This window comes from Mustela lutreola, chromosome 13 (assembly GCF_030435805.1).
Source record: "Mustela lutreola isolate mMusLut2 chromosome 13, mMusLut2.pri, whole genome shotgun sequence".
Lineage (NCBI taxonomy): Eukaryota > Metazoa > Chordata > Mammalia > Carnivora > Mustelidae > Mustela > Mustela lutreola.
Window position 1 is genome coordinate 86,853,123 of NC_081302.1, and position 17,924 is coordinate 86,871,046.

General features: G+C 46.4%; 1 protein-coding gene across 1 annotated transcript in view; it reads right to left on the reverse strand.

Annotated features, from left to right (window-relative positions):
• LOC131814124 (SCO-spondin-like) overlaps positions 1-17,924 on the reverse strand; it is a 105,724-nt gene that overhangs the window by 34,337 nt on the left and 53,463 nt on the right. The window contains exons 37-49 of the mRNA XM_059144822.1: positions 17,689-17,835; positions 16,936-17,100; positions 16,336-16,487; positions 15,850-16,018; positions 13,894-14,002; positions 12,191-12,327; positions 11,529-11,654; positions 11,249-11,419; positions 10,925-11,149; positions 10,545-10,671; positions 9,434-9,633; positions 8,960-9,115; positions 8,543-8,755 (exon numbers count right to left, since the gene is read on the reverse strand). Of these exons, the coding sequence (XP_059000805.1) occupies positions 8,543-8,755; positions 8,960-9,115; positions 9,434-9,633; positions 10,545-10,671; positions 10,925-11,149; positions 11,249-11,419; positions 11,529-11,654; positions 12,191-12,327; positions 13,894-14,002; positions 15,850-16,018; positions 16,336-16,487; positions 16,936-17,100; positions 17,689-17,835 (2,097 nt within the window). The remainder of the gene's footprint in view (positions 1-8,542; positions 8,756-8,959; positions 9,116-9,433; positions 9,634-10,544; positions 10,672-10,924; positions 11,150-11,248; positions 11,420-11,528; positions 11,655-12,190; positions 12,328-13,893; positions 14,003-15,849; positions 16,019-16,335; positions 16,488-16,935; positions 17,101-17,688; positions 17,836-17,924) is intronic.

Sequence of the window (17,924 nt, forward strand, 5' to 3'; positions counted from 1 at the left end):
GCAAGCCAGAAAGGGCTGGCAAAATATATTCAGGGCACTGAATGAGAAGAACATGCAGCCAAGAATACTTTATCCAGCAAGACTGACATTCAAAATGGATAGAGAGATAAAGAGTTTCCAAGACCGGCAAGGCTTAAAAGACTATGCCACCACCAAGCCGATACTGCAGGAAATATTAAGGGGGCTTCTTTAAAGGAGGAAAAAGCCCAAGAATAGCATTGAACAGAAATATAGAGACAATCTACAGAAAGAAAGACTTCAAAGGTAACATGATGTCAATAAAAACATATCTATCAATAATCACCCTCAATGTGAATGGCCTAAATGTGCCCATAAAAGGGCACAGGGTTGCAGACTAGATAAAATGAGAGGATCCATCCATATGTTGTCTACAAGAGACCCATTTTGAACCTAAAGATACACCCAGACTGAAAGTGAAGGGATGGAGAAGCATCTTTCATGCCAATGGGCCTCAAAAAAAGGCTGGGGTAGCAATTCTCCTATCAGACAAATTAGATTTTAAACTAAAGACTGTAGTCAGAGATCCAGAAGGACACTACATCATTCTTAAAGGGACTATCCACCAAGATGATCTAACAATTGTAAATATCTATGCCCCCAATATGGGAGCAGCCAATTACATAAGAAAACTGTTAATCAAGATAAAGAGTCATATTGATATGGATACACTAATCATTGGAGATCTTAACATGCCTGTCTCAGAAATAGACAGATCATCGAAGCAGAAAATCAAAAAAGAAACAAGAGCATTGAATGACACATTGGACCAGATGGACCTCATAGATATATACAGAACATTCCACCCTAAAACAACAGAATACTCATTCTTCTCAAGTGCACATGGAACTTTCTCCAGAATAGACCACATACTGGGTCACAAATCAGGACTCAACCGATATCAAAAGACTGAGATTATTCCCTGCACATTCTCAGATCACAATGCTTTGAAACTGGAGCTCAATCACAAGGAAAAGTTCCAAAGGAACTCAAACACCTGGAAACTAAAGACCACCTTGCTTAAGAATGCTTGGATCCACCAGGAGATCAAAGAAGAACTGAAACAATTCATGGAAACCAATGAGAATGAAGACACTTAGATCCAAAACCTATGGGATACAGCAAAGGCGGTCCTAAGGGGGAAATACATAGTCATCCAAGCCTCCCTCAAAAAAATTGAAAAATCCAGAACACAGCAGCTGTCTCTATACCTTAAAGAACTGGAGAATCAACAACCAATCAAACCAACTCCACACATAAGAAGGGAAATAATCAAGATTAGAGCTGAGATTGATAAGGTAGAAACCGGAGATACAGTAGAACGTATCAATGAAACTAGAAGCTGGTTTTTTGAAAGAATCAATAAGATTGATAAACCATTGGCCACACTAATCCAAAAGAAAAGAGAGAAAGCTCAAATACATAAAATTATGAATGAAAAGGGAGAGATCACAACGAACACCAAGGAAGTAGAAACAATCATCAGAAGTTATTATCAACAGTTATATGTTATATATATATATCCTAGATGAAATAGATGCATTCCTGGAAAACTATAAACTCCCAAAATTGAATCAGGAAGAAATTGACAACCTGAATAGACCAATATCTAGTAACGAGATAGAAGCAGTGATCAAAAACCTCCCAAAAAACAAGAGCCCAAGACCTGATGTATTCCCCGTAGAATTCTACCAAACTTTCAAAGAAGAAATAACACCTCTTCTTTTGAAGCTGGGTCAAAAAATTGAAGCAGAAGGAAAACTTCCTGACTCTTTCTATGAAGCCAGCATTACCCTGATCCCCAAACCAGGCAAAGACCCTACCAAAATGGAGAATTTCAGACAATATTACTGATGAATATGGATGTTAAGATTCTCAACAAGATCCTAGCCAACAGGATCCAACAGCACATTAAAAAGATTATCCACCATGACCAGGTGGGATTCATCCCTGGGCTACAAGAATGGTTCAACATTCACAAATCAATCAATGTGATAGAACAAATTAATAAGAGAAGAGAGAAGAACCACATAGTCCTCTCAATTGATGCAGAAAAAGCATTTGACAAAATCCAGCGTCCGTTCCTGATGAAAACACTTCAAAGTATAGGGATAGAGGGAACATACCTGAACTTCATCAAATCTATCTATGAAAGACCCACAGCAAATATCATCCTCAATGGGAAAAAGCTTGCAGCCTTCCCGTTGAGATCAGGAACACGACAAGGATGCCCACTTTCACCACTCTTTTTCAACATAGTATTAGAAGTCCTAGCAACAGCAATCAGTCAACAAAGGGAAATAAAAGGTATCCAAATTGGCAATGAAGAAGTAAAACTCTCTCTATTCACAGATGGCATGATTCTTTATATAGAAAACCCAAAAGACTCCACCCCCAAACTACTAGAATTCATACAGCAATTCAGCAAAGTGGCAGGATACAAAGTCAATGTACAGAAATCAGTGGCTTTCTTATACACTAACAATGAAAATACAGAAAGGGAAATTAGAGAATTGATTCCATTGACTATAGCACCAAGAACCATAAGACCTGGGAATAAACCTAACCAAAGAGGTAAAGGATCTGTACTCAAGGAACTACAGAACACTCATGAAAGAAATTGAAGAAGACACAAAAAGATGGAAGACCATTCCATGCTCTTGGATCGGAAGAATAAACATTGTTAAAATGTCTATACTGCCTAGAGAAATCTATACTTTTAATGCTATTCCGATAAAAATTCCACTGGTATTCTTCAAAGAGCTGGAGCAAATAATCCTAAAATTTGTATGGAATCAGAAGAGACCCCGAATCGCTAAGGAAATGTTGAAAAACAAAAATAAAACTGGGGGCATCACGTTACCTGATTTCAAGATTTACTACAAAGCTGTGATCACCAAGACAGCATGGTCAGCATGGACAGCATAGACCAGTGGAACAGAGTAGAGAGCCCAGATATGTACCCTCAACTCTATGGGCAAATAATCTTCAACAAAACAGGAAAAAATATACAGTGGAAAAAAGACAGTCTCTTCAATAAATGGTGCTGGGAAAACTGGGCAACTATATGTAGAAGAATGAAACTCGACCATTCTCTTACACCGTACACAAAGATAAACTCAAAATGGATAAAAGTCCTCAATGTGAGACAGGAATCCATCAGAATCCTAGAGGAGAACATAAGCAGTAATCTCTTCGATATCAGCCACAGCAACTTCTTTCAAGATATGTCTCCAAAGGCAAAGGAAACAAAAGCGAAGATGAACTTTTGGGACTTCATCAAAATCAAAAGCTTCTGCACAGCAAAGGAAACAGTCAAGAAAACAAAGAGGCAACCCACGGAATAGGAGAAGATATTTGCAAATGCCAGTACAGACAAAAGGTTGATATCCAGGATCTATAATGAACTCCTCAAACTCAACACACACAAAACAGACAATCATATCAAAAAATGGGCAGAAGATATGGACAGACCCTTCTCCAATGAAGACATACAAATGGCTATCAGACACATGAAAAAATATTCATCATCACTAGCCATCAGGGAGATTCAAATTAAAACCACATTGAGATATCACCTTACACCAGTTAGAATGGCCAAAATTTGCAAGACAGGAAACAACGTGTTGGAGAGGATGTGGAGAAAGGGGAACCCCTCTTCCACTGTTGTTGGGAATGCAAGTTGGTACAGCCTCTTTGGAGAACAGTGTGGAGATTCCTCAAGAAATTAAAAATAGAACTTCCCTATGACCCTGCCATTGCACTCCTGGGTATTTACCCCAAAGATCCAGATCATGAAAAGAAGGGCCATCTGTACCCCAATGTTTATAGCAGCAATGGCCACGGTCGCCAAACTGTGGAAAGAACCAAGATGCCCTTCAACGGATGAATGGATAAGGAAGATGTGGTCCATATACACTATGGAGTATTATGCCTCCATCAGAAAGGACGAATACCCAACTTTTGTAGCAACATGGACGGGACTGGAAGAGATTATGCTGAATGAAATAAGTCAAGCAGAGAGAGTCAATTATCATATGGTTTCACTTATTTGTGGAGCATAACAAAAAGCATGGAGGACATGGGGAGTTAGAGAGAATGGGGTTGGGGTAAATTGGAAGGGGACGTGAATCATGAGAGACTATGGACTCTGAAAAATAATCTGAGGCGTTTGAAGTGGTAGGGGGGTGGGAGGTTGGGGTACCAGGTGGTGGGTATTATAGAGGGCACAGATTGCATGGAGCACTGGGTGTGGTGAAAAAAATAATGATACTGTTATGCTGAAAATAAATAAATGAAAACAAAACAAAACAAAACAAACAAAATAAATAAAACAAAAACCAGACATGCAAAAAAAGCAAGAATTTTTAAGAAATCGAAGGAGAAAGAATACAGCAACATCCAAAACCCCAGACACTAGTTATGGGCTCATATGAGATCCAAATATTGGAGTTTTAAGCCATGCCATGTACTTTAAAGTGCGATTAGTATGTTTGATAAATCAAAGGACAAGATCAGAGGAAAATTTAAACAGGGAATTATAAAAGACTAATATAAATTCCAGGTCCGAAGCATTCAATAGCAAAACATCAAATATTGATAGATGTGTTTAATTGCAGATTGTATGGAGCTGAAGAAAATAGGCCTGAAAAAGCTATCCAGATTGAATCTCAGAAAGAGAAAATAAAAAATGAAAAATGCAGAAAATAATGCAAGAGACATGTGTATGGTAAAAAAGAGATAACATGTAATTGAAGAGTCAAGAGGAAAGAAGGGTGTAGAGCAGAAAAAATTTTAAAAACATAATGGCTGATAATTTCACAGACTTGATGAAATGCTAAAGAAACTCAAAGAAGATTAAAAAAAAAAAGGAAAACTATAGGAAGAGAACTACAGTTATATTCCTCAAAACTGAAGACAATGAGGAAATCTTAAAAGTACCAGGGGAAAATGATATTTAACTCCTAAGAGCAAATATAAGACTTATGTAACACTTCTCAACAAAAATAACAAAAGGCAGAGGCCATGGAAGTATATCTTTGAAATTCTAAAAGTAAACAACTATCAAGCTAGATTCTCTGCTTTGCTAAAATATGTTTCAAGGATAAGCTGAAAAAGGAAATTTTAGAAAAACAAAACTTTGGAAGATGAAATTTTAAAAACCTAACAGAATTTTCAATAACTTCAAAAAATATTAAAACTTGAGGGTATCTTAGAGATTTTGCGGGTTCGATTCTAGACCACTGCAGTAAATCAAAGATTGCAATAAAACAATGTAAAAACATAAATACAGCAATTCAAATGGATTTTTTGGTTTCCCAGCACATATAACATTTATGTTTGTACTATACTGTAGTCTGTTAAGTGTTAATAGCATTATGTCCAAAAAAACAACATATAAGCCTTAATTAAAAATACTTCATTGCTAAAAGATGCTAATCAAATCTGAGCTTTCAGCAGGTTATAATCACTGATCACAGATCATGACAAATACAGTGTTAAAGAAGAAGTATGAAATATTGAGAGAATTACCAAAACTTGATCCAGAGACATGAAGCAAGCAAATGCTGTTGGAAATATGGCATCATTCATCTTTCTCTATGCAGGGTTGCTACAACCTTCAATTTGTAAAAAATGTGGTATCCATGAAACTCAGTAAAGAGAAACACAATAAAATAAGGTATGCCTGTACCTAGTAATAAAGCTAACAAGATGTATATAAGGGCTCTACCCAGAAATAAAAATAAGACAAAAATCTTGAAAGAGTAAAGATGACGTAAATAAAAGGAAAGTTAAGCCGTGTTTAAGGACTAGAAGACTCGATATAATAAAGATGCCATTTCTCTCCAAAAGGGTTTGTTGTTTCTAAGTAATCCAAAAAAATTCCAGCAAGTATCTTTGTGGATATTATCTGATTGTATAGAAATCAAGGACCACAAGAGCTAACACAATCTTAAAAAGAACAAAGTTGGAAGACATAGACTATTGATATTAAGGTTATTATAAAATTACGGTGATTAGGGGACGCCTAGGTGGCTCAGTTGGTTAAGCCGCTGCCTTCGGCTCAGCTTATGATCCCGGGGTCCTGGAATCGAGTTCTGCATCAGGCTCCTTTCTCGGCAGGGAGCCTGCTTCTCTCGCTGCCTCTGCCTGCCTCTCTGCCTGCTTGTGTGTACTCTCTCTGGCAAATAAATAAAATATTAAAAAAAAAAAACTATGGTGATGAGGACAATGATTACTACAAGGATAGGAAAAAGATTTAATGGACGGAATAGAGATTCATAAATATAGAGATTCAATGAGATGTTTGATTAATGACAAACATGAGTGATCTTTCAATAAACATGCCATGCTGACTGGATATCTGTTTGGGAAAAATGAATTTTGACCCTTAACTCATACCTTATGCAATAAATCAGCAAAACTTTTAGAAAATAAAATGGGAGACTATATTAACTGGAGTGAGACTTCTTGTAGAAGTTGAGAAGGCTAATCCGAACATAAGCCTGAAGAAAATGTTGACTTATTTCAAAATTTGACCTAGAGGTGATCAAGGCCTATGTTATGGATTCATATTTATTCCCCCAAATTCTTATGTTGAAGTCTGAACTCCCACTACCTCAGAATGCAACTGTATTTGGGGATGAGGCCTTTAAAAATGTGATTAAATTAAAATGAGGCCATTAGGCTGGCCCCAATCCAGTCTGACTGGTGTATTAGTAAGAGGAAATTTGGACACATGAGAGAGATACCAGGGATGCCTGCACACTGAGGAAAGCCCTTACAAGGACAGAAAGAGGGCAGTCATCTGAAAGCAAAGGAGAGTGATCTCAAAAGAAGCCAAATCCGCCAACTCCTTAATGTTGGACTTCTAGTCTCCAAAACTAAGAGAAAATAGAATTTTATTGTTTAATCCATCAAGTCTGTGTATTTTTGTCATGCAGCCCAAGAAGACTAATATATCCCCAAGTTTCTATGTGACAGAGAATTCTTGCAATAATTTCAGCCTGAAAAAAATTTAATTAGTGTGACCTAAGGGTCATCTCACCACAAAAATTATCACATACTCATAGAAGGTATAGCTTTAATTCTCTCATGATCATTCCAAGATAAAACAGTTTAAAATGGGGGCACCTGGGTAGATCAGTGGGTTAAAGCCTCTGAGCCGAAGGCTCAGGTCATGATCCCAATGTCCTGGGATTGAGCCCTGCATCGGGCTATCTGCTCCGCAGAGAGCCTGCTTCCTCCTCTATCTTTCTGCCTGCCTCTCTGCCTACTTGTGATCTCTGTCTGCCAAGTAAATAAATAAAATCATTAAAAAAAACAGTTTAAAATGTATTTCTCAATAACTAAAGCAACTGGCTGTACTAGGTTGTTATGTACAAGCCAGTGGAACGCAATTTAGATAACACAACCATTGGGACCTGCTTCATTCAGCTCTCGACCTCCAAGTTCTGGGGTGAGGGTTGGTCACTGGATTCAGAGCTTGGTCACCTAAGAGATAGAAGGCCTTAAGCAGAGACAAGAAATGATGATAGAATCCCTGGAAACCTCAAGTCACACCATTTGAAGGTGGCATGGCATAGTGGTTAAGAGCAGGAATGTTGAAGTCAGCTAGACTGGGTTCAAATCCTGGTTCTGCCACTAATTCTCTGACCATGGACAAGTTATTTAAACTCTCTGCACTTTAGTTGGTGTGTTTATAAAGCAAGGATGATAGTAACTGTGACTATTTCAGAGAGTTGGTGGATCACTAGGATGGATATTAGGCGGCACTTGCAACAGTAGAGGGCATACACAGTGGGTGCTCATATCATTGGAGATCTGGGGTCAGCCCTCATCAGGGAGCAGGACTGGAGGGAGCCCCCATTGAGGCTACATACCTATGATTTGAACAACTTAAATCGCCTGCTGCTGGTTATTTTCCTGCTTGCTCTGTGGACCACGCACAAGTGGTTCACACAGCAAAAACCAGGAGGAGACCACCTCTGAAATGAAGCGAGGTGAAGGGGATCAACAAGGAACCAGTGACCACAGCTGAGTCCTGGGTTTATGTCTCCGTGCCTGATCCTGCTGCACAGGTTCTGAGCCAGGGGTGGATGTGAGGGAACTGGGTGTGGCTACTGCCACCTTTAAGAGCTTATTGCAGCATCAGAACCTCTCCCGCTGCCTCAGTGCAAGGTTCTGGCTCCTCCATTAGTCGAGTCATCTGGGGCAAGTTGCTGGACATCTCTGAGCTTGTTTCCTCACATTCACTCATTGGCTTGTTGAAGTCAAGGCACAAACTCATTTTATCCACGCATATACACTATGCCTGTGCTGTGGGAGTCATGGGGTCACCCATTCTCTCACATACTGCAGCTTTCATAAAACAATTAAATCTGGTGGCAGTGAGGTTTTCTGAAACCTTACACTCTTGATCCTCAAAACTTCAGAGGACAGGAGAAATGGTGTATTTGGAGGCCATATCTGGAGACAAGGGTGATTAACCAGTTTGTCGGGGAGAGCATAAACGGAGACTCACCGGGTGGAGAGAAAGCAGAGCTCCCACAGGGGAGGCAGCCAGCCTGGCCAGGTTGGGCACTGAAGGTGCCTGCAGGGCATGGCAAGCACTCTCCAGCTGCTCCTGCCTGGCTGCTGTTTCTAAACGTTCCCAATGGGCAGGGCCTGGGGCTGTGAGTCCCAGCAGGACAGTAGTGCCCCACTGGGCAGGGGTGGCTGTGGTAACTCTCTGTTCCTGGAGGGATATAGAAGGGGAAATTCTGAGCCATGGACTCTAGCTGAGGTGCAGACTGAGAAATGGCAGAGTCTGAGGGAAAAATGACTTGCTGGTAGGATTCAAGTGGGGAAGGGAGTGGGAGGGGAGATAGCAAAGCAAATACTGATCAGGGAGGAATCTAGATTGTGAGTTAGTAGAGTCTCTGTGCTTTCTTGTACTTACCCTCCCACCCCCCAAGCAACAATACCCTTGGTCTTTTGGGCACACTACACAACACACTTCCATCTTTCTCAGTAGACACAGAGCTGCATATCCAGCATTGCTCATACACCAGGCTGTAGTTTGTCCTGTTTCCCAGGACAGGCTCCAACATGCTCACTGTATGATATGATGCACAGTCAATAATATTTAGGTCTTTTAAACCTAACATCAAGACAGGTGTGGCATCTAATTTCTCTGACTCTCCTTTCACCTGTGTTTCCTCCCTCCCCACCCCCCACCCCCACCAAAATGCTGGGGTTTTCCCAATCAGGTGGCTGGCCTAGCTGAGAGAAACTACAGGCCTGTTCCCCTGCATGCTCCTAGCGGCTCTATGGGTCCTCCCTACTTGCCACCCCCATCCTCCTCGCTGGGCTCTGTCCAATTCCAAGGCCCCAGGCCCCCTCTTCTGCTCACACCCAGGCTTCCCAAACTCACCCTGGTGGCAGGTGAATCCAGGGGGACAGGGCTGACAGGTTTGGGAATCCAGGGCCTGGCTGCGGTAGGTGCCTGCTTCACAGAGGCGGCAGCAAGTCTCCTTGGAGACCCTAAGGCCAGTTCCATTCAGGGCCTCAGAGCCCCCAGGGCATGCACGTGGATGGGCACTGCCCACGGGGCAGTAAAAGGGAAACACACAGCTGCACAGAAACACAGACCCCCCAGACTCTAGTTTCATGTTGAGAGGGTCTGTGTGTGCTATTGCTCTCAGCACACTAGCTGGGTCCCCCACCCACCTCCACATTCTCCACACTTGGGCCTTAAGCTGGCTGGGGGAGGGGTGGCCCTGAATTTGTCCCAGATAAGGAGCCTGAGGTGGTCTACTGAGGTGGTCTACTGTCTGATGAGGCCTAAGTAGGTCAAGGTGTCTTCCTGGAGGAGGCTGAGCCTCATATAGGTGGCCAGGCCACTGGACAGTGTCCAAGCCTGTGTTCCCTACCCACTTCACCCTGGGCAACAGAGTATGTGGACCACATCTGATCATCTCCGGGTTGGGGGACACAGTTGGGAGAGCTGGGAATGTCAGTCCTGGACACAAGATTGAGGTTGCCAGGTGAAATACACTGCATCCAGTCATATTTGAATTTCAGATAAGCAACGAGCAATTAACAATGAATAAACAATAAGTACTACTGCATATTACATAGGCCATACTTACACTAAAAAATTATTTATCGTTTACCCGAAATTCATACTTAACTGGGTTTTCTTTCTTTCTTCCTTCCTTCCTTTCTTTTTTTTATTAACTGGGTTTTCTTGTATTTTTATTTGCTAAATCTGGCCACCTCACAGGGAATGACCTTGGAAACTAAGAAGGGCATCTCAGTGGGATTTGTTTCCTCACCCATCCTTCTTAGGGACAGAGGCAGGACTGAGGCACCAGAACACCCTAGCTGGGAAGCCCAAGCAATAGGTTACACAGTACTTGCCTCTGGGCCCTGCTATTTTGGCCTGCATTCTTTGGGGCTTAGGGGGGTTGACTCCTCTCTGGAGAGCCCAGAGGCTGAGACACAGGGGGAGCCCCAGTTACACAGACAGGGGAGGTACTCACAGCTGCCCTGGGCCAGTGTAGGTGGAAGAGCCAGCAGGGCAGGCATAGCCCCCAGGGCAAAGTGGGGGGACCCCTGTCTGGGGCCCGCAGTAGGAGCCAGCCCTGCATGTGACCTCAGCCACAGAACCTGAAAGAGACAGAACAGACCAAGGCACCTGGGTCTTAGGGGGACTCAATGTGGTGAAGATCCAACCAAGACTGAGTGGACCCTGGGGGACTGGGTATATGGCTTGCTAGGGCAAGCAGGTGGCCATACCATGCCTGCATGATGTGTCCTGTGCTGGTGAGACCTGCCTGAGCACCTGGCTTAAGCCTCAGGGGTGCGGGCACAGGGTTAGGGTCATGGGCTGGGGAGGGACAGATAGGCAAAGCAGTCTCACCTGCAGGGCACTCAGCTCCAGCTCTGCAGGGGATCACAAACATATTTGCATGATCTTGAAGCTCAGCCTGGGGGCAGTAGTGGCCAGGGGGACAGAGCTCACAGTCTTCTTGGGATGATGCCCCTGGCTTTGTTCGAAAGGTGCCAGGTGGACAGAGAAAGGCACCCTGATCACCTGGACACCAGTAGCCTGGAGGACATGGCTGGCTTTTGAAGGAAGAGAGACCTGGAAGGAAAAACATCAGGCATGGCCATGCGACCTCTGAAAACCTCTTACTCTCCTCCATAAAAGCTCTTAGCATCCAGCTTAGGATCAACCTCTCACCTGGGGACAGGCAGTGGTACCCGGGAGGGCAAGGGAGGCACTCTGCCAGACTCTGGCCTCCTTCTGCAGCCAGATAGGTGTGTTCAGGGCAGGCCTGGGGGGTTCCTGGACTGGTCTTATTCCCTCCAGGGCAGTAGTGGCCAGCAGGGCAGGGGTGAGTGGTTGGGTCTCCTGGAGAGCAAAGGTTGTGCTCACTTTCCATCCTCTCCTCCTGCCCAGAGGGCCTCCCTCAGCCCTTCTCGGGTCCAGCGCCCTTCTGGCTGCAGTGCTGTTGACTTACCGGCTTTGCACCAGCGCCCAGCAGGGCAAGGCCCACAATCGTCTTGCTGCTTGGCTCCAGGGGCAGCCGCCACAGTATGAGGTGGGCATAAGGTGGGTTCTCCACTGCCCTCTGGGCAGTAAAAGCCTGAAGCATAAGGGGTCACACTGGGTCTTGTGGAAGGTAGGTAGATTGCTCAGCTGTGGCAGAGCAGGAACAGCATGAATCCAGGGGTGGCCCGGGGGTTCTGTTGGCCCAGGAGTTGAGTGGTCTGGATGCCAGTCCTGGCTTCACTTGCTTTTATGTTTGTAAAATTAGTAACCTTCTGAATTGCTCTAGGTGTCTATTCATATCACATACGTTTGATGTATGTAATTACATACACATGCACATGCAGATACATGTTAGTTGCACAACACTGGGGCTCAACTATTTTTGATGATTTCTTTAAGGAAATTCTATGACCTACATGGCGATCAAACCTAATGAAATTCAGAACGTTACTGATTTGACAAGAGTCACGGGTTCTACTTAGTCAGTCAGGTATGGGAGTTAGCTATTTTCAGGGTCTGTTTTTGACCCAAACAAGAAATCCTTTGCCCAGGTGAGTGCTGTGGTGGCAGCCAAGCAGCCTTGCTCTCTGCCTCTTTCACACTCTAAGGGGAAGAAACAGGGGTCATTACCTGGTGGGCACTGCTTGGCGCACAGCTGTCCCTGGGGGCACGAGGGCTGAGACTCCGTGGGACCTTGTGTCGTCAGTTCGGAGGTCCCAGCAGGACAGAAATAACCAGCAGGGCATTTCCCCCACACCCGTCCACCTCTAACAGCACAGAGAGGGGAGAAGGGTGAGATCAGGTTGCAGGGACTGATCTGAGCCCAGTGCCTCAGCACCAGAGGGGATCCAGGCCCTTGTTTCAGATAGTTTTATTGTGACCCACAGTGTGAAATGCTTTTGACCTCTCTCCCAGGAGAACACATGGATCTATCCATGTATAGGATAGAAACAAGACCCAGCAATAAAACGGGGCATGAGGCTCGGATCCAGGGGTGCTGGGCCCAGTACAGCACTGGGAGCTCCACCCTTGCGCATCCTTCCGGAAAAGACAGATTCCTGGATGTCTACTCCACTGACTGTGGAGCTCAGCGGATAAAGGGCAGGACTCAGGACTGCCAGTAGCAGGACGAGCCTCTCCTGGAGGAACTTGGTAGTCCTGCGGCAGTCACTGTGAGGTGAGGAGGAAGGGAACTGGCAGCTAGTCTACCCACTCTCTGCATTAACCCTGGGCGTGCTGGCGGCCTGCCAGATCCCTGGGCCTGGGCTCTCTAGAAGACTAGTCTGGCCACTAGTCTTATCTCCCACTCTGCAGCAGAAAGCAGGCTAGACCTCAGGAAGAACTTCCTGAGTACAGGGAGACAATCCTCCAGAAAGGGCATCTGAGGAAACCTCCATGATCTCCTTTTAAGTAGAAAATCATCTGCTTTGAAGTAAGTTTGCCTCTGCATGAAATAGAGCAACTCTTCTTTTGAGGATCCCCCTTCCCAGTCCCAGGAAATTGGAGGTATGTGTTTTCAGCAAATGTTGGGAGCTTTCTCTGGACCAGAGAACCCCAATATGCTTTTTGTCTGGTTACTCTGGGGGAGTTGGGGCAAGGGCTAATTTGAGGGCTGGGCTTCTCCCCAAGGTCTTATGAGAGCCTGGGGAACCCCTATCCCATGCAGCCCTAGAGCCTGAGTCTCTGAATCCCAAGCACAGCGTTCTTCCAGTGGCTTCTACTGCTACCGTGAGAATGAGCCCATTGTATAAATACATGTCTTCACCATACCAAGTAGGTGTAAGACATTTCAGGTAGAATTTGGCCATCCTGAGCCCTGCTCTCTGATTATTCTGTTTATAGGTAACATTCATAGTCCTTCCAGCTCCAATAATTACAAAAGCTATTCACATTGTAGAAGATTCAGAAGAGGAGCTAGAAGGAAGGATTGTTCCTGTTTTTCCCCGGGTGTATGTGCAGAACTCTGGTATTAACTGGAGGCACAAAGAATTTTGCCTCTAAGGAAATTTCCCATGTTTTTAGGCAGGGACTAAGCTGAGCTGTTTTTATTTTATATTGACCCTTCCTCAGTTTGAATGTATTTATTATTTAAAACCAAGTCCTGGGTCTGCCCCCATTGTCCTAGCTCTCTTCACCTAATTGTCAGGTTTCCTTCCCTGTTCAGGCCTATGTGGCCAGGTAGGGCTGCCATCCTGTAGTGGGCCCTGGCCCCTTGCACCTTTGCTGTCCCACTAACAGAGGGGGCGAGCTCAGGGCAGGCCCAGGGCCTGTTGGGCCTCTTTGCCTGGAGGGCACACTTCGATGTCAGTGTGGGGCTCTGGGCTATTACTGACCTGCAGTAGCTACCAGGGTGACAGATGGAGCAGTCACCCTCTTCCCGGAGGCCTGACGCATCTTGGGATGTGAAGGTCCCTGGAGGACACGGAGGAGGGGACCATGTTCCTGGAGAGGGGGGTTAGGCAGTGAAGACGGGCAGCTAAGGGCTCAGGTCACATTGATCCCTGTGGACCCACCTGCTCCATGCCTGGATCAATTAGTGACCTGGCCCCCCACCCATCAGCCTTTTGCTGCCCCCATGGTGCTGAGCTTTTCCTTCCTGCTTTCTCAGAGCTTTTGAAGAGCTGAAATGGCCATGACTTTAGTCTCTCTCCCTAGGATTATTGTCCCCTTACAGAAGGGTAACTCCCTAGGGAAGGACTTCTAGGTAGCAGTGAAGCTATTTAGGGGCGAGAGGCTTTAATCTAGCCAATAGGCTCAGCTGGCTGCCTTCTTGGTGCCAGACACTGGATTCTCTGGGACTGAGCTGGAACCAGTCCATCCATACTAAGCACATCTCTCTTGGAGATTGCCTTCTCCCAGCCAATCCTTCCACAGTGCCCTGTTGCCCAGCCTGGCTGGGTGGGATGTGCCTGTATGGTTCCCTCCTCTCCAACACGGGTTGCCCCACAACCCCCTTGCATCAGTGGCCCTTGTCCTGGGGGCCTTCCTCTGGCTTTGGTGACCTCAACATTTTCTTGTGACCTGTGCTGTTTGTGCCAGGGACACCCCAGTATACACATCTGGAATGGGAAATAAGAGAAGTCCCTCCAACAGGGAAAAAAGTTGAAGGGAGCAGCTGCATCTGCTGAAAAAAAAAAAAAAAAATTTCTGACCAGGAGGGTGGGTAAGAAACTGAAAGGTGTGACTTTAGTTAGGGGAGGTTAAAGTAAGAATCAGCAACTTCAGCAAGAGTGGTTTAGGGTCTGGGTGGTGGGGACAGGAAGGCAGAACAGTGCTTCCCCAGAGACCAGCTGTCCTCCGTGTGTGTGTGTGTGTGTGTGTGTGTGTGACTAATATAATGAGTAGTCATGGGGACAACAGGCCAAGTTCTTTGGACTTGAAATGTAAATATTCTGGGCTAAGAGGTCACTCATTTTAAAGTGGCATATAAACCTTTCACACCTTAGTCACAGGGAAAACAAATGTATGCATCACCTGTGAATCTAACACTTGCAAAGTGTAAGTAGTTACAACTCCTAAAATTGGCAGAAAGATTTGCCTAAATTAATGTAAGACATGGAAGAGACTGAACTTTTGTGGATACCTATTTGTTTGCCAGGCTGCCTGGGGACAGCATAGATATGTGTGTATGCATGTGTGTGTGCCTGTATACACTGTGTGTGCACACGTGTGAGTTTGTGTGTCTCTGCACTGTAAGTACACTTGTGCATATGTGTATGTGTTCTGTGAGGGTGTGTGTATGATGTGAGGATGTGTGTATTGTGTGAGGGTGGGCTCATGCACAGTGTGCTCAGGATGACTTGACTCAGACTTGAGGAGAGCATACTTGTGATCACTGGGGCACCAAAGTGGAACTTTGAGTTCCACTTCCAGGGGCCCAACACCACTGAGGAGCCCTTCTCTATGTGTTGTTCAGGAAGCTGCTCCCAGACGGTTGACCCAGACCAGCATAGGTGATGACATCTGTTTGCCATAATCCTGGTCCAGGTGCTCACCCTGGACCCCCAGGCTGAGTGTAAGTAAGGGACAGGACGTTGTGCATGGGTGAGTCAACAGCTGAAGAAAAGAAAGGGAACAGAGCAGATGGAATGGGCTTGGGGCAGAGATGAGGGGAGGATGAAATCTATGCAGATGGTCTTCACCATTAGTGCAAATACAGTGCCTGGCATGAGGTAGGCTCTCCATGGAGTTTAAATGAGGAAAGAAAGAAAGAAAGAAGCAAGGAAGATAGGTGAGGATGTTGGGGAGAAAGATGAGGGCCTGGGATGCATGGAGACTTGAGAGCTTACCGGTTGGGCAGTAGGCATGAGCTGGGCAAAGCCTGGGCATTTTGGTGCCGGGATGAGGACAGTGAAAGCCAGGTGGACACGAGAGGCAGGTGTCTGAGCCTAGGGAGGGCTGGTACTCCCCTTGATGGCAGGGGGCAGGCCAAGCAGACCCTGGTTGGCAGAAGTGACCCTGGGCATTGGACACAAAGTGGTCCCTCTGAGAGCCAGGCTGGGCATGGTTGTGTGCTCAGGCACGTCAGTGCATTGTCCTTCCTTCCAGCTGGTACAGGCCATGGTGACTGCAGTACAGGAGACCAGAGGCTGGGTGGGGGCACTGGAGAAAGAACTGGGGCCTGGAGATGGGAGTGTTGAGGTGCCTCATAGGAGGTACCAGAAAATTGCCTGAGGTCCCCAGTTGAAGGGCTCCAGCTTGAATCCTGGGTGGGGTTCCCTGGCTTCCCCAAGCCTAGGAGACCAGGTTCCCTCCTGTAGCTCCTGGGGAGGTACCTGAGGGCAGAGGAAAGCCATGGGGCTGGAGGTCCTGAGGTCCCAGGAGCATTTGGAGCCAGCCACACAGGCACTGATAGGAGAGCTTAGGCCCAGGCCAGGGCAGAAGGATCCAGCTGGGCACGGTCCACAGCTTTCTTCAGAGGTGCCACCTTGGATAGGGAGGTCATGGTTCATGGACTCTGTATGTCCCCAACCGGGAATATCAACCCCTGAGGATGAGATCGTTTCCTGCTTGCTAGAATGGAGCCTGGCACAATATGTGTTGAATGAAGCAACCACTGGCCAGAGCCTCCCTTAGGGCATCTCTTCTTCGGGTTGGTCAGTGGCGCAGCCTGGTGTTTCATGGGCAGAGCCCAGCTTTGGGCACAGGTTAAGGGGTGGAGGAGTGGGCCGTGTCCCAGGGACAAGAAGCCCTAACACCAACTCTCAGGCACAGGCCTTCCCCCAGACTCAAGTCCACCCCAGTGGGAACCCCAAAGACCCTGACAAACAGATGTTCCCATTGTGCAGTTTGTGTCTAGGGTGTTAAAGTTGGGAGTTTGAAGGAGGAGGGGCCCATAGCTGGGAGGGGATGGGAAACACAGGGCAGATGCTCACCTGGGCTACTCCTTGTTGTCCCCATGGGGCAGGGCACAGGGTACAGAGTCCCCTGGGGGCAGTAGTGGCCTTGTGGGCAAGGTCCATTGAGGGGAAAGGCAGATTTTCTCTGGGGAGTGGGGCTGGCAGCTCCCCCCTCACAGTAGTAACCAGCTGAGCAGGGTCCTTGGATATAGAAAGACTAGAATTTTAGAGCAGCAAAGGAAACCTTACCAGCTGCCTATGCTATATCTTGCCTCCTCCCTAGTCTCTGTCTGCTGTACCTAACCCCAAAGTATAAGGGAAATTAAAGCATGAAGAAGGGAGTCCTTGACCCTTAGCTGGTGGCTTCCACACGGAATCCAGGGGGAGGGGTAGCTCTAGGAGGTAACAGGTGTGGGCACTTGTTGTACACCAGGCACTGTTCTAAGCTCCTGTTTGTAATGACCACACTCTCCACAGCAACTGTGGGAGGTGTGTACTGTGATCATCCCCACTTTACAGGGGAAGAGACTGAGGTCTGAGAGATGAAGTGACCTGTCCGAGGTCACACCTGCACTAAGTTCAGAGCTAAAATGAGAACCTATTCTTGGCCACAAGCCTGAGGACTTTTAGGGGAAGGAGGGAGGAGCAGGGTTCAAGGGAGGAAGTAGCAGGGGCCCACACTGAGGCAGGCTGTCAGACCCAGACCCATGCTGTGGCCCAGCCAAGGAGAACGCTGGGGGAAGCCACACAGTGGAGCCAGGACCTAGCTCCACTGTCGCTGGTACTCACCCTCAGTCTGCCCGTTGCCCTCCCCAGGGCAATACCTCCCTGCAGGACAGGGATGGCAGGCCCTAGGGGAGAGAGAACCTTCCCGTGGGTTCAGGGTTCCCTCAGGGCAGGGAAGAGCGGAGGATGTCCCTCCTGGGCAATAGTGACCTGTGGGGAAGGCCAGTGTCCCTGAGCACCATGCATCCCAACCCCACAGTGGCTCCCTGGGCCCTACAGTCTCCTACCGTTCACAGCAA